General features: G+C 28.4%; 1 protein-coding gene across 2 annotated transcripts; it reads left to right on the top strand.

Moving 5' to 3' along the window:
• Positions 1 to 26: 26 nt before the first annotated feature.
• On the top strand, positions 27 to 11,352 carry Scamc (Short Calcium-binding Mitochondrial Carrier). 2 transcript variants are annotated; one of them, XM_083057717.1, is made up of 10 exons: positions 27 to 139; positions 558 to 639; positions 1,436 to 1,562; positions 1,812 to 1,899; positions 2,378 to 2,489; positions 7,979 to 8,137; positions 8,468 to 8,728; positions 9,014 to 9,181; positions 9,851 to 10,105; positions 10,756 to 11,352. In XM_083057717.1, exons 5-10 carry the CDS (start codon positions 2,379 to 2,381, stop codon positions 10,828 to 10,830), a joined length of 1,029 nt encoding a protein of 342 aa, XP_082913843.1. In that variant the 5' UTR covers positions 27 to 139; positions 558 to 639; positions 1,436 to 1,562; positions 1,812 to 1,899; position 2,378; the 3' UTR covers positions 10,831 to 11,352. The 2 variants fall into 2 exon arrangements, with proteins under 2 accessions (XP_082913843.1, XP_082913842.1); XM_083057716.1 differs by lacking the exons at positions 27 to 139; positions 558 to 639; positions 1,436 to 1,562; positions 1,812 to 1,899; positions 2,378 to 2,489 and adding an exon at positions 3,705 to 4,816.
• Positions 11,353 to 13,665: the final 2,313 nt, after the last annotated feature.

The following is a 13,665-nucleotide window of genomic DNA, read 5'->3' as shown; positions in this document are numbered from 1 at the left end:
AAGCAGTGGTATCAACGCAGAGTACTAGCGGCTGTTCCAGACCCTCGACCTCGACGGCAACGGTCGCATCGACGTGCACGATCTCTCCCAGGCCCTGCGCGAGGTCGGCGTGCACACGCAATATGCGCAATATGCCAAGGTAGGACTCTTGCGTACTCTTGCATGTTCTTGCGTACTCTTGCGATACTTTAGCCTTTCTACATTTTATATATTTTTTTTTTATATTTATATATATATATTTTTTTTATGTGGAATATATAGTACACGCGCCATATATGTACATATAAGCGTTTGCTCAATATTCCATTGAGAGAAATTGTATTAAAATGGGTCTTTTTTTTTTTAGTATAATGTACTTTCTACACTTCTGTTAGCACCAAAGTATATTATGTTCATGTATATTCTTCTGTTTCTTTTTTTCTCGATATTTGTTATATTTTTATTAGATTTTATTTTCAGATATTCATTTACATACACATACACACGCCCGCGCGTGTAGTGTGTATGTAAATGAATACCTTTGAATCTCTGGCTTATGTCGCACTTTCTGTTCCTAGAGTGAGATAAATACATGTTGAGGGTTGAGGAAAAGAGACAGTAAAGAGAGAAAGAAAGAGAACAGAATTGAGACAAGTGCAGGTAAACGAATATCTAAGATTTATTAGATCGTATAATATCTGTTTATTATTATTAAAGAAGAAAGAGAAAAGTTGATGAAAAATATAATTAAATAAATGATGAATGAATCATTTGTATCAGATGCACTCTCACTGTACTTAAAATAAGAGATTTGAAGAGAGTGAAAAGAGAAAGTGCAAAAAGTGCAACTGAAACAAATCTAAAGGATTATGCAGGTGAATTTAAATATAGCTGCATCTGCATACAGTATTTCAAAATTTCAACATGATCATATGTTGAAAATGTGAGTGGTGTGAGAATAGTGGAAAAAAAGAGTTTTGATTTAGAGGAAAACAGCTGACTTAACATAGGGAAAGACTTAGAATAGAAGGATAGAGAAATTCGACTGTACATTCGAAAATATTGCTCTAAATATTAGTCTATATATACATATTTTATTACATTGATCAAAATAACCTTTAACAAGAGAAGATTTTTCAATCAAATTTATTAAAACTATAAATTCAAATTATTTTCAATCAAATTATTAAAATAATAGAATAATCTAATAGAGTATTGGAAATGTGAAGAATGTACTTTTGTAATTGAGCTATCAGACAGAGATTATTATTTTTTAGAGAAATGTAAAAGAAGACAATAGTATTATATTGTAAATAATCTGAAATTTGATTAAAAATAATGTTGTACAAATATAATAATAGGGTTTGTCTCTCACACATTGTTTCTCTTAACTGCACTTGCGACATTTAAATTAGAATAAACACATATCTAAATGATAGTTTCGTTATCTTTATAGAAATTTCTGGCCAAATCAGATAGTACTAAAAGTGGCGACATCAGTCTGGCAGAATTCATACATTATGTTCGCGAACATGAGAAGAATCTACGACTACAGTTCTCCAATCTCGATAAGAATAGAGATGGTAAGCAAGTATTTAGTAAATTGAATAATTTTCTGAAATATTGTACGGATTTGGAATAGAAGGATTTCCTCCATCAAATAAAAGTTTACGATTACAGTATAAAACATTTACATATTTAGGTAATTTATTTAATAACTCACTTTATTAGTATAACTATTATTACTTATAAAGTTTACTTCCCTGTTCACAATATACAATACAAATTATGAACAGGATTAAACAATTTTTTAAATATTTTGTAATTTTTAGGCACGATAGATTTGGAAGAACTGATAAGAGCTTTCAAGGAGCTGGGGATAGAAATTGCGCAAGAAGAAGCAACAAAGTTATTGCAACGGTAATTTTCTTAGCAATAATTATTAATATCTACTAACTAGTATCTATAATAGTTTCCTAAATGATATATTGCAATTACACATAATTTTACACGTAGTTTTAAGTTTTTAAAGAAAAAAATTTCTTTTATTTGTTATTCAAAAGTTTAGAAGAGCTAAATATTACAAACTCATTATTATCAAATATTTTTAGATCTATTTTAAATATTGAATTACTTACTCTATTTTATGCATACACACACAATAATTAATATTATATATTAAAAAGTGTTTTTTATATAGCTATTTAAAATATATACACATTATAAATTATTAAATTAGATTATTAGCTACTTTTTTAAATATATATATTTAATGTTCAATAAATAATATATTTAGTAATAAATAATATTATACTATTAAATAGTATTATAAAAAATAATATAAAAATGCTTTAATATTTAAATGTTATATTATCTAATAAATTTATTGTTAACACAGCATGGACCAAGATGGAAGCCTCAAAATTAGTTTTGATGAATGGCGGGACTTCCTCCTCTATGCACCAAGTAGTACCTTGTTCGACATCATTGAATATTGGCATCACACCACAGTGAGTACTTTATACAGCTTAAGCTTTATATTAACGAGAAAAAAATTATATATTAACATACTGATAAAAGTTTAGGAAAATACAAAATAATAAATATTAATTAGAGAAAGATATGAATTTAAAAAATAAAAATAATTAATCTACTATCTAACTTAACAAAACTGGAGGATTAAAAAAATAAGATATATTTACATATAGAACAATAAATATTATTAGTGAATAATGATAAAACAATACTATATAGTTAATTTTTCTTTAATTAAATATTCTTTCTATTATTTATTATTACACATACAATTACATTTTTTTAAAATTACAATTATGTTTTCTGTAGATCAATGAAATTATCTGTTATTATTCTAAGTTTACATATTTGTAAATTTTATACACACTTTGTGCACACATTTTTATAGACATATATGTATATTATTGTATAAAAATGTGTGCACAAAGTGTGTATAAAATTTACATATGTAAACTTAGAACAATAACAGATAATTTCATTGATCTACAGAAAACATAATTGTAATTTAAAAAAAAATGCAATTGTATGTGTAATAGTAAATAATATTCTGTGTATATATGTACATATATTCTCTCTCTCTCTCTCTCTCTCTTTCTCTTTTTCCCTTTTTCTCTTTGATATATCTGCTGATAATATTTGCAAATCATGCAGAAGCGAATCTCCATTTAAATTATGAAAGTCAAGTTTCCAACAAGTATCCGACGAAATGCTATGCGACGTTTCGTCAGCTATTTGTTACATCATAACAGTGATTCCCAACTTCAACTTGTTAAATATTTTTTATTGAAGTATTAAAATGTTAGAGATTAAATATAGACTTAGAAATTTTTTTGTAAATTCAACATGATTTGTTGATTTAAGAAATACTAAATTTTAAAATAAGAAACTCAAGTTTTTCGAAAAACTGCACAAATACATATATAACTATGTTATATATTATTATTATTATTGAAAACGTGTGTGTGCTAAATATTAATTTTACTAAACCATTACTGACCAATAAGGGAAAGAGAGAAAATAACAACATTATTGCAAGATATATATGAACGGAAAAACAAAATGTAGAAAAATGCAACTAAAATTTCTCAATGCTCTTCTCATTAGATTGTGAATGAACTTTGCGCTGTGGGATATACAACTGTCGCTGACTTTGATCAGGCCGTCATTGCACAGATCTTTGCTCGATGACGTGTGCGCCCTGTGACGTCAAAAAAAAGAACAAGCAGTTATGCAGGAAGGGGACAGACAGGCGTTCCCCGTTTTGGAGGGGCGCGATATTTCCGTATCCGGGTTTTCCTCGCGCTCGCTTCTCTCGGTCTCGTTAGTCTCGCAATCGGACTCCGAGCGTTCGAATCCACTGATTCGTAGCTCGTTCTCCCTTCCCCGCCATGAAAGACCACTCGAGATTGTTCTTTTCTTCGACCACGTGGGTGAACTCACATTGATTAGATCTGTGCCGGCGATTTTTATAATTGCTAGATAGCTTTCAACGAAACATCGCTCTGAATAATTTGATAGAAATCGGTGGATATACGTGAAAATCGTTGGCAATTTAAAGATATAGAAGAGAAAGAGCGGGAGATTCCTGAGAATTTGTGTAACCTCGATCAGTGCAAACTCCTCCCTGTATAGAAAGTTTGAAAGTTCGCGAAAGTGCAGACCTCACAGTGTAAGTGCGACAGACTTTATTATACAGTGTGCGAGTGTGGCTGACTTTTTATCGAGTGAGCGTAATTTCTGTGACACCACGTGACGCGAATGTATTATTGAATATAAATTAATTACACAACACAAGGAGAAGAAACGAGATGCTATTTATTAAAAAAATAACAAGAGAATAAATTATACATAGAACGAAAAAGTAAAATCGACAAAGTTCTCAAGAAATAGGAAGAAAAAAAGAAGGAAAAAACTTAATAGGCAGGATAAGACATTAGAAGAAAGCAAGAAAAGGAGGAAAAGAACAGAATTAGAAAAACGTGGAACGAGAGTAAGAAGAGGAACAAAGAAAAAGAAGTATGAAAGGAAGAAAATGATAAAAAATAACTAAAGAAATTTAAGAGAAAATATAGAGGCTATCGTATGCATAGATACGACTGATTTCAAAGTGAGCGAGCAGTGACGGGCAAATCTCATGCGACGAGCGTGTTCGCGACCATGTGAGTCACGATTACAGCTGATCGATCGCAGCATGTATGCTCTACAGAAGCCAAGACAGAGATTTCTCCAACATGATAGCACCTTGTCCGCGTGTCAAGTATGCGAGGAATTTCTGCAGGGTTACCATGAGCTTTTACAACGGGTGAGTATCATGTTAGCCTTCAAACAGCCAATCAGAACCCAAGTTTACTAATTGTGTTGGTCCCAATCGGAAAAAGAAAGTTTAAGAAATGGTCAGAATCATGCACGAGTGAAAGTGATTTTAGTATGCGAGTTTCAAGAATTTTTGTTTTCTCTGATGTTTCTTAAAAAAATGTATCTTAAATATTTATCAGATATATTCTTAAAAGATTTTTTTTATATTAAATGTAATACAATGTTTTCCAATTATAATATACGATTTATTTTTAATTTTCTTTTTAATTTACTAATTTCTAACGAAATAATTTTCAGCCTTGTTTTTGTTATCAAAAATTAAAATTACTAACTTTATAAAAATGTCATTTTATCTCGCTCGTTCTCATTTTTGTCTTATTGTTAATCTCGTTTTCAACAAGTCGCTAAAACAGTCCTGGAAAACAAACAACATTTGTGCCCCGGTTATTAGGTCACGTCCGGCTCCCCGAGTAATCTTATGACAGGATAACGCTGTGCTTCGAAAAAGACCATGTAAAATATTTAAAGATAAAAATTAATTAAGAATTAATCTTATCTTATTACTTTTTGATATTTTTGATCTTTGTAAATCAAGAAACTTTAGTAAATATATGAGTTTGAAAATTTTGTTTTCGAATTTTAAAACATTTCTTTTAATTAAACATTATCTTAGTTAGTTTCAAACATTGTAGAATATATGTATAAACATTTTGGAAATATCGAAGCATCTCTCAATTTTTAATTATAAGTGATAAAAAATATAAGATTCTTTGAAAGAGAAGCTAATGGATAATAAAATCATTTATTTTAACAGTGATGTCAAATAGACTTTACTTTAATTTGAGGGCTTGACTAAGATATGCTACAAATGAATGAATCATTTTCTGCGATATTTTCATTAGAAAAACGAAATTGACTTTAAATTGTAATCAAATGATCCATAGTTTAAAGTGAGAGGCATCTTGTACATATCTATCTCTTCTTTCTTGCAATATACTTTTTTTATTTTTTTTTATTTTGAGCACAGAAAATGTAGCTAAAAGGATAGACCCGGATATTAGATATATAGACTCTATTTGGCTCTTCGCCCAATTGAGCTAAGAACATGGTAGGAAGATCTTTTTAGTTCGTGATCGATCTTATTACTTGACGACTCGCAATTCATCTTTTTATTCGTAATGTCTCATTTGTTATATTATTGTATCGAATAAATTGCAAAATAATATTTCTTTATCTTTTTCCGCGAACAGAATATGATTGTGATTTCGCGAATTATATTACGTCACTAGTTATGTTTGCGAAATTGGCGAGGAATTCCCAGAGACAAAAATATTTCGCAAAGTAACGCACGTTTTTGCAACTGTCTTGTTTTTTTAAATAAAAAAATGAAATAAAAAAGTTTATATCATTTTTTGTTAAGTAGTAGTAATAGAATATATGAATTATAATAGATACTTAACTTTACAAAATCTTACAGAAAGAAATAAAAATTAAGAGATATTGTTGTAATATCTTTAATATATAAACTTTTGAACTTTGTATTATTTATTTCGTTACATTCACACACACACACAAGTAACAAATTTGATCAGGGAATTCAAGTTTACTTGCGAAAACAAATGACGAAATATAAATGATACAAAGTTCAAAAGTTCACACACACACACACACACACACACACACACAGTTTTATGGATATTGCGACTTTTATTTCTCTCTAACGTTTTACATAAAGTTAAGTATTTGCATTATGATAAACAAAACAAATTAATCCTTTTCGCTCATTAAATAATAATAATTTTAACAATAAAATATTAAAATAATTTTCTATTATATTATATATATATATATATTTATATATATATACATATTTTTGAATATATTGCTCTAAGTTGCATATTTATGCCAATAAAATTATAATTTACAAAATTTAAATTAAAAATAAAATAAAGCAAAGCTTTTAGCTTTTCTTTGAAAAATTCAAGTTAAGATTAAAATATTATAGATTTTTGTGATTATTATTAGTGATTAAAAAAAAATAGAATTTGTGAAAAATCTTTAATTGAATAGGATATGAGTAAAGATTGTAATTAGTTATGAAGAGTGAAATTTTCAATTAGGGGGAATATACTTAAGTATCTTATTGCGCAAAAATTAGTATTTGAAAACGTGTTGGCTTTAATATTCTCATTTAGATTCAAATTAAATATTCTTTTTCAATATTCATTCGCGGATTCAATACCTATACGAGGCTTTGAATTACAACGCGCATTTTGTAATATAATAGCTCTATTGTATTATACATAGATTACTTTCATCGAAATACAACACTGCGATACTTCACATTTTATCGCAAGCGATAAATGATCTACAGGATGTGTGTGTCCTTAAGAAAAAGATAACCGAAAAAATTAGTCGCGACAGTAATCTTATCATCCTGATCGATTCACGTTTACGATTCAAGGCCAAACCTACTCATTTGAGAACAATGATAAGCAAAAAAATTTATCGCAAAAATTTAAGTTGCGTAATTTTATATTAAAAATAAAGACAATGAATAATTAAAAGTGCGATAATTTTTTTTCGAGATTTTAATATTTTACAATACGGTTTTAATATTTTTAAATTACTATTAAATTTTAATATTCTTAAATTATTATTAAATATCATTTGTGTAAGATTACATATAATATTCATATATACATATAAATTAATATTATATTATTTATTACATTAATTATTGCATGTATGTATCGTAAGATATAATATATTATTGTGCGTATTGTAAGACATTAATTTTAAATATTTATTATTAATATTCTATAATAATACACATCTTATTAGTATTGTACCTTTATTAATACTTTATGAACCAATAAATTTGTACTTTCACAAGATTGTGAAACAGTCTCATTCAAACAAACTTGCATAAATGTATTGAATGTGTGTGTGTGTGTGTGTGTGTGTGTGTGTGTGTGTATAAATATCACTTTATATACTCATGTAATAATATCTTATTCATATCTAATTGATTTAAGATTCCTTGAATAATCTTTAAATTATTAATTTTTTGACAAATCTGATATCTATGATAAGATCTCCGGATGTTGCTCTCAATAATTGTGGAATGTTTCTTTTTTGTTTATAGTATATGGACATCGGGGAGGACATTGGCGTCCCCGAAGAGTTCACAAAAGGCGAGATGGTGTCGGGGATGTGGTGGCGGCATTTATTATCCGGAGGGATAGCGGGTGCAGTATCGCGTACCTGCACCGCTCCCCTCGACCGCATCAAGGTCTATTTGCAGGTAAGTTTATTGCTAACTATGTTTTTTTGCCAAAGAGCCTTCATTTGATTTTTACATTGCTTTAATAATGTCAAAGTTAAAAATAACACAAATATTATTTCTCCGAATGTCATATTTTATACATTTATTATATATAATATTTAGCATATATAATTTCTGAAAACAATTAAATGAAAAAATTTCTATCTTGATTCACATGTTGTATACACATTTATTATGCGTTATTCGAAAAAGATCCGCTTATGGCAATATGTCGAGCGAGCGAGCGAGCGAGTAAATTTGTCTAGTTTGCTTTAACACGACGAGAGACTCGTCCGATCGTCCTTGCAGGTCCACGGCACACGACACTGCAATATCATGAGTTGCTTCAGGTACATGTTGCGCGAGGGTGGCATTAGCAGCCTGTGGCGCGGCAATGGCATTAACGTGGTCAAGATTGGCCCGGAGACGGCGCTCAAATTTATGGCATACGAGCAGGTGAAGAGGGCCATCAAGGCGGACAACGAGACGCGCGAGCTCGAACTTTATGAGAGATTTTGCGCCGGCTCCATGGCTGGTGGTATCAGCCAATCGGCCATCTACCCCCTCGAGGTACATCCCATTATCTTATAGACTCCTCGCTGCAGTTATATTGAATCATGACGTCAGACGCGAGAAGCCATGTAAATTTGTTGTGTACTATGGCTCTTGTATCGTCACGTTTTATTAACTTTATTATCTTATTAGATTGTCAGACAAAAAATACAGAAAGTACAAGTTATGTAACAAACAAACACACGCACACACATATATACATATATACTATATGTATAATGAAATTGTATGAAATAAACTCTAAAAAGAAATGATAATAATATGTAACAAATAATTTTACAGGTCCTGAAGACGAGACTCGCGTTGCGAAAAACGGGCGAGTTCCACGGCGTGGTAGATGCGGCTAAAAAAATATATAGACAAGGTGGCTTAAAATCCTTTTACAGAGGCTACGTACCCAATTTGATAGGAATACTTCCTTATGCCGGCATCGATTTAGCCGTCTACGAAGTAAGTTAAAACACTGATAAAATCTTTATATTATTTTCGATTTCATTATACAGGGTGTCCCATAATTCGCGAACCACCCGTCAGTTGCAGGTAGAGTAGGTTAAACTGAGTAAAAAAGTCCTCTACCATTTTGCGATTTTCTCAATAATTAATGAGAAATAAATTAAAGAAAATCAGCCAATTCGAGCGATGATAAGCGTGCAGCGAGAAGAGACAGCCCACTCGAGGGTCCAGAGTTAGCGCTACTCGTATGTAGTTACTGTCTTTTGTAAAGCGCTCCTCCCCGCTTCATCGCGCGCTTAGCAACCGTGTAACATTATACTGTTTCTTTTCGCCGCATGCTTAGTAACGATATGAAACTGGGCTGTCTTTTCTCGCCGTCGTCACGCGAATTGGCTGATCTTCTTTAATTTATTTCTCATTAATTATTGCGAAAATCGCAAAATGGTAGAGGACTTTTCTATTCAGTTCAACATGCTCTACCTGTAACTGACGGGTGGTTCGCGAATTATGGGACACCCTGTATATACCTGTTGTAATTATTAATGTTATTTATGCAAAATTAAATTTATATATTTATGCGATTATTTAATTCAATATAGTACAATTCGAGTCGAGATAAATTTTTCGAGATTTTCTCGATAAATTAATTTGCGTGCACATTTGTAGACCTTGAAAAATAGTTACCTACGTACACACGACAAGAAGGAACAACCGCCGTTTTGGATTCTGTTATTGTGTGGCACAGCGTCGAGTACAGCGGGCCAGGTGTGCTCGTACCCGTTAGCACTGGTGCGAACGCGGTTGCAAGCCGAGGTCGCACCAGAAAAATCGCCCAATACCATGATGGGTGTCTTCAAGGACATTCTCAACCGCGAAGGAATACGCGGTCTCTATCGCGGCCTCACACCCAATTTTCTTAAGGTATGATCAATACAAAATGAATATATAAATACAAACACTTATCTATAAAAGTTATATAGAATTTTTATGGATTTTTTTATCTAATTTTATAAAATATATTGAAGTTTCTATTTGTATACACACACACTCTCACAAATTATTTATTTCACACAGACCTTCTTGGAATTGTGTTGTGATGACAATTTAATTTTTTGTATTTTCTGCATTTGCTTAAGACTTTCTAAAATTTTATTAGAAATAAATAAATTCTTAATGTATAAATTCTGATTTTTTCAATATATATGAATTTATTTCTGTATAATTCAGATTTTCTAAATAGCATTTTATTTAAAATTTAATTATAAAACTTATTTTATTACACATCTGGTTCTGTGCACTTTTTCTGCAAAATAAACGCTATATTTTATATTTATAATTAAGTTTTCTTGAGAAAAGACGTGTAAAACATTGAAATTCGAAATAATGAAAATTTATGGGTTGCTTCTTTTCTGTAATGTTGATTGATTCTCTGTGTTGCACTTATTCTTCGTATCATAAAAAATATAAATTTCTAATTGTTTTCTATACTTAACATATAGAAATAATGTAGATTAATACAATTTTAAAAAATGTTTAATTTTACTCTACTAAAAAATATATTCTTTTTTTAGGTTGCACCTGCCGTGTCTATTAGCTATGTAGTATATGAGCATTTTCGGCAGGCGCTGGGCGTCAGAATGACGTGATGAATATATATACTAGGATTAATTTAATTAATTAACTTATTCTCTCTCCCCTCTCTCTCTCTCTGTCTCTCTCTCTCTCTTTTTCTCTCTCTCTCTTTTTTTCTCTTTTTGTTCGACATAAATAATCATCGACAGGCGAATATATGGTCGTTTGATTAGGCATGTTCGTTCGTTTTATCTCAAAGAGAAAAAAAAATAAAGAAAGAAAAAAAATTGCGACGTTTATTTATTATTATTGCTAACTCGAGAAGTTTCTTCGATAAATCGATATATCTCGCAGTTTTTTATGATTTATTAAAATTTCAATATACCTTAATATTTTAATATTAATAAATTATACAAAAAATAACTGCGAATTAATATATAATGAATCGTAATTACCAATTTTTTCTAGCAATTGCTGTAATACATATTGTTATTACTATAACGCAACGATGTCTGATTTTTACGAGTAAGTACGAGGCAGAATATGTATCATGTATAAAAAAAGAGTATTATCTTTTTTTTTTTTTTTTTTTTTTTTGTAAACAAATATACGTGCAAGTTTTAAGTGACAGTAATCGAATAAGGAAAGGCCAGTTCTCGATTAATATTTAGTATAAAAACAAATTTTATCGGCGAAAACATTCAAGTCAGTACAAAAAATGAAGAATTTGCGTATTATATAAATTATTATGATTATCTGTCTATGTAATTAAATTATAATTACATAATTATCTATTTATATATAATCATTTTTTATTATAATTCAGAAATAGAGTAAATAATTTTTTTTTAAATATATATAATTTTGATTATTATTGTGATAAAAAAGGAAAATTAGAAATTATCAGACATTTATATAAGATTAGTTTAAAAGTAAAAAATTGATATTGAATTTAATTTTCTCAATTCTGTTTATAATTTATTTATGTATTAGATCATGTTATCAGATTTAACTAACTTCTTTCGCCTTTTTACTTCTCTGACTTTAATGTCCACGAAAATTTACATTTACTGAATTACAATATATAAAAGCGCTGTAATAGCGATATAAAAAATTCCATTTTAATTGCAAGAATAGAGGATCGCGAGTTATACATTGATACTGTGATATGTATTGTATATGACTATATAAACTGAATTCTCGCGTGGTTTGTTAATATCGAGATCTTGTAAATTACGAAATTATGTAAAATAAGTTGATTCATTGGGATAGAAAACATGCTTTATGTCCTTTATGAAATAAACAAATTCCGTATAATTTTGCAAAATAACATTTATTTGCGAAATTATTTAAAAATTAATTTATAATTTTATACTTTGAGGTTTTTATAGAGAGAAGCATGGATAAAATCTTACAATAAAAGAAAAAAATATATATTATTAACTAAAAAAAAATTAACTCAGATAAAGTTTTACATAATTTCGCAATTGCTATTATAAATTATACAATCTTCAGTTTGTATCTCGATTTGATTATTTGTATTTTGTAGTCAATTATTTATATGTCAATTTGATTTCACCAGCCGCTGCAATTTACTATATTATTTTACTTATTTTCGAATTGCTATAAGTATAATTCATTCCCCTAGATAATTTTTGTGAACAAGAACTATGTACATTATGTATTTACATGTATTATAAATATGTGCACATTGAATATATTGTTTATTTATGAATGTTCGGAAAATAATGATAACTCGCGCACGATAAATATCCCAATTATTTTCAAGAATAACGCAATAAAATAGTGGCGATATATAAACTATAAATTAAAAAAAACATTTTAATTATCTTTTTATTTTAATTATCTTTGTTATCTTGGAACTAATAGAAAATTCAATAAAAAGAGAATTAATAAAAGATATTATTAAAATAAACGAAATTTTTTTTAAATTAAATTTTCTAGTTAAAATTCTAATAAATTATATTAAGAAATAAAATTTCTTAATAAATCTTTTAAAGAATTTTAAATAACAGTTTTCATTAATTTTATTTTTGTTTTTAAGAAAATTATCAAAATATATTATCAAATTATATATAGATTTCTTGCAAAAATATAAATGTTAATTTAAATTTTATATACATATATAGTTTTCTAATATTTATTAATAATTGTGTAAATTTACACAGTACTTTTATTATATCCTTGAAAAAAGAATTAACTAGCAAGTGAAATTATTATTTAGTTATTAAATTATTACAGGAGAGTTAAATGCATAAAAGATTTGGAATTCACGACAAGATATGCGTTTTCTGATTTATTTATAGAGAATTTAATTTATAATTTCCATATCGCAAATATATTTGAGACATACATTCCAAATAATATTCTATTTATTTTTATCAAAAAGTTAAGAGTTACAACTTGTTTAAGAATCTTAAAATTCTATATTTAAATACATAATCATATACATTTAAATCATTGGTTCTTCAATGTATCCCTTTTATTTATAACATTAAAAATGAGAAATTGATTATTTTAATTATATATAAGAAGTTAAAAAATCTTATATATCTTTATTTAACTAAATAAATAGTAGAATTATACTATATTTTTATCTTTAACAAAAAAAGATATTTCTCAGAAATTGTTTGCTTTAATTTAAAATAAAATTAACTTCTCTCTAAAAAAGGAATTTATGTTTCTTTCTAAACTCTCGCAAAAAATGTACTATTACTTTATTCATATATATTTTTCTTTCAGAATATCTTGTACATAAATTAGGCATATAAAAAATTGAAGGACTGAATAGATTAAAAAATAAATAATACCGCGTATAATATTGATTTTTAATTAATACTCACCTTATCAAAAGTCACAAACACTTTATCAAATTTCATTATTAAATT

The sequence above is a fragment of the Prenolepis imparis genome, unplaced genomic scaffold (assembly GCF_030444845.1).
Source record: "Prenolepis imparis isolate NDT839.2.m4 unplaced genomic scaffold, iyPreImpa1.0 SCAF_198, whole genome shotgun sequence".
In the NCBI taxonomy this organism is placed as follows: Eukaryota; Metazoa; Arthropoda; class Insecta; order Hymenoptera; family Formicidae; genus Prenolepis; species Prenolepis imparis.
This window is presented reverse-complemented; position numbering and strand designations above follow the sequence as displayed.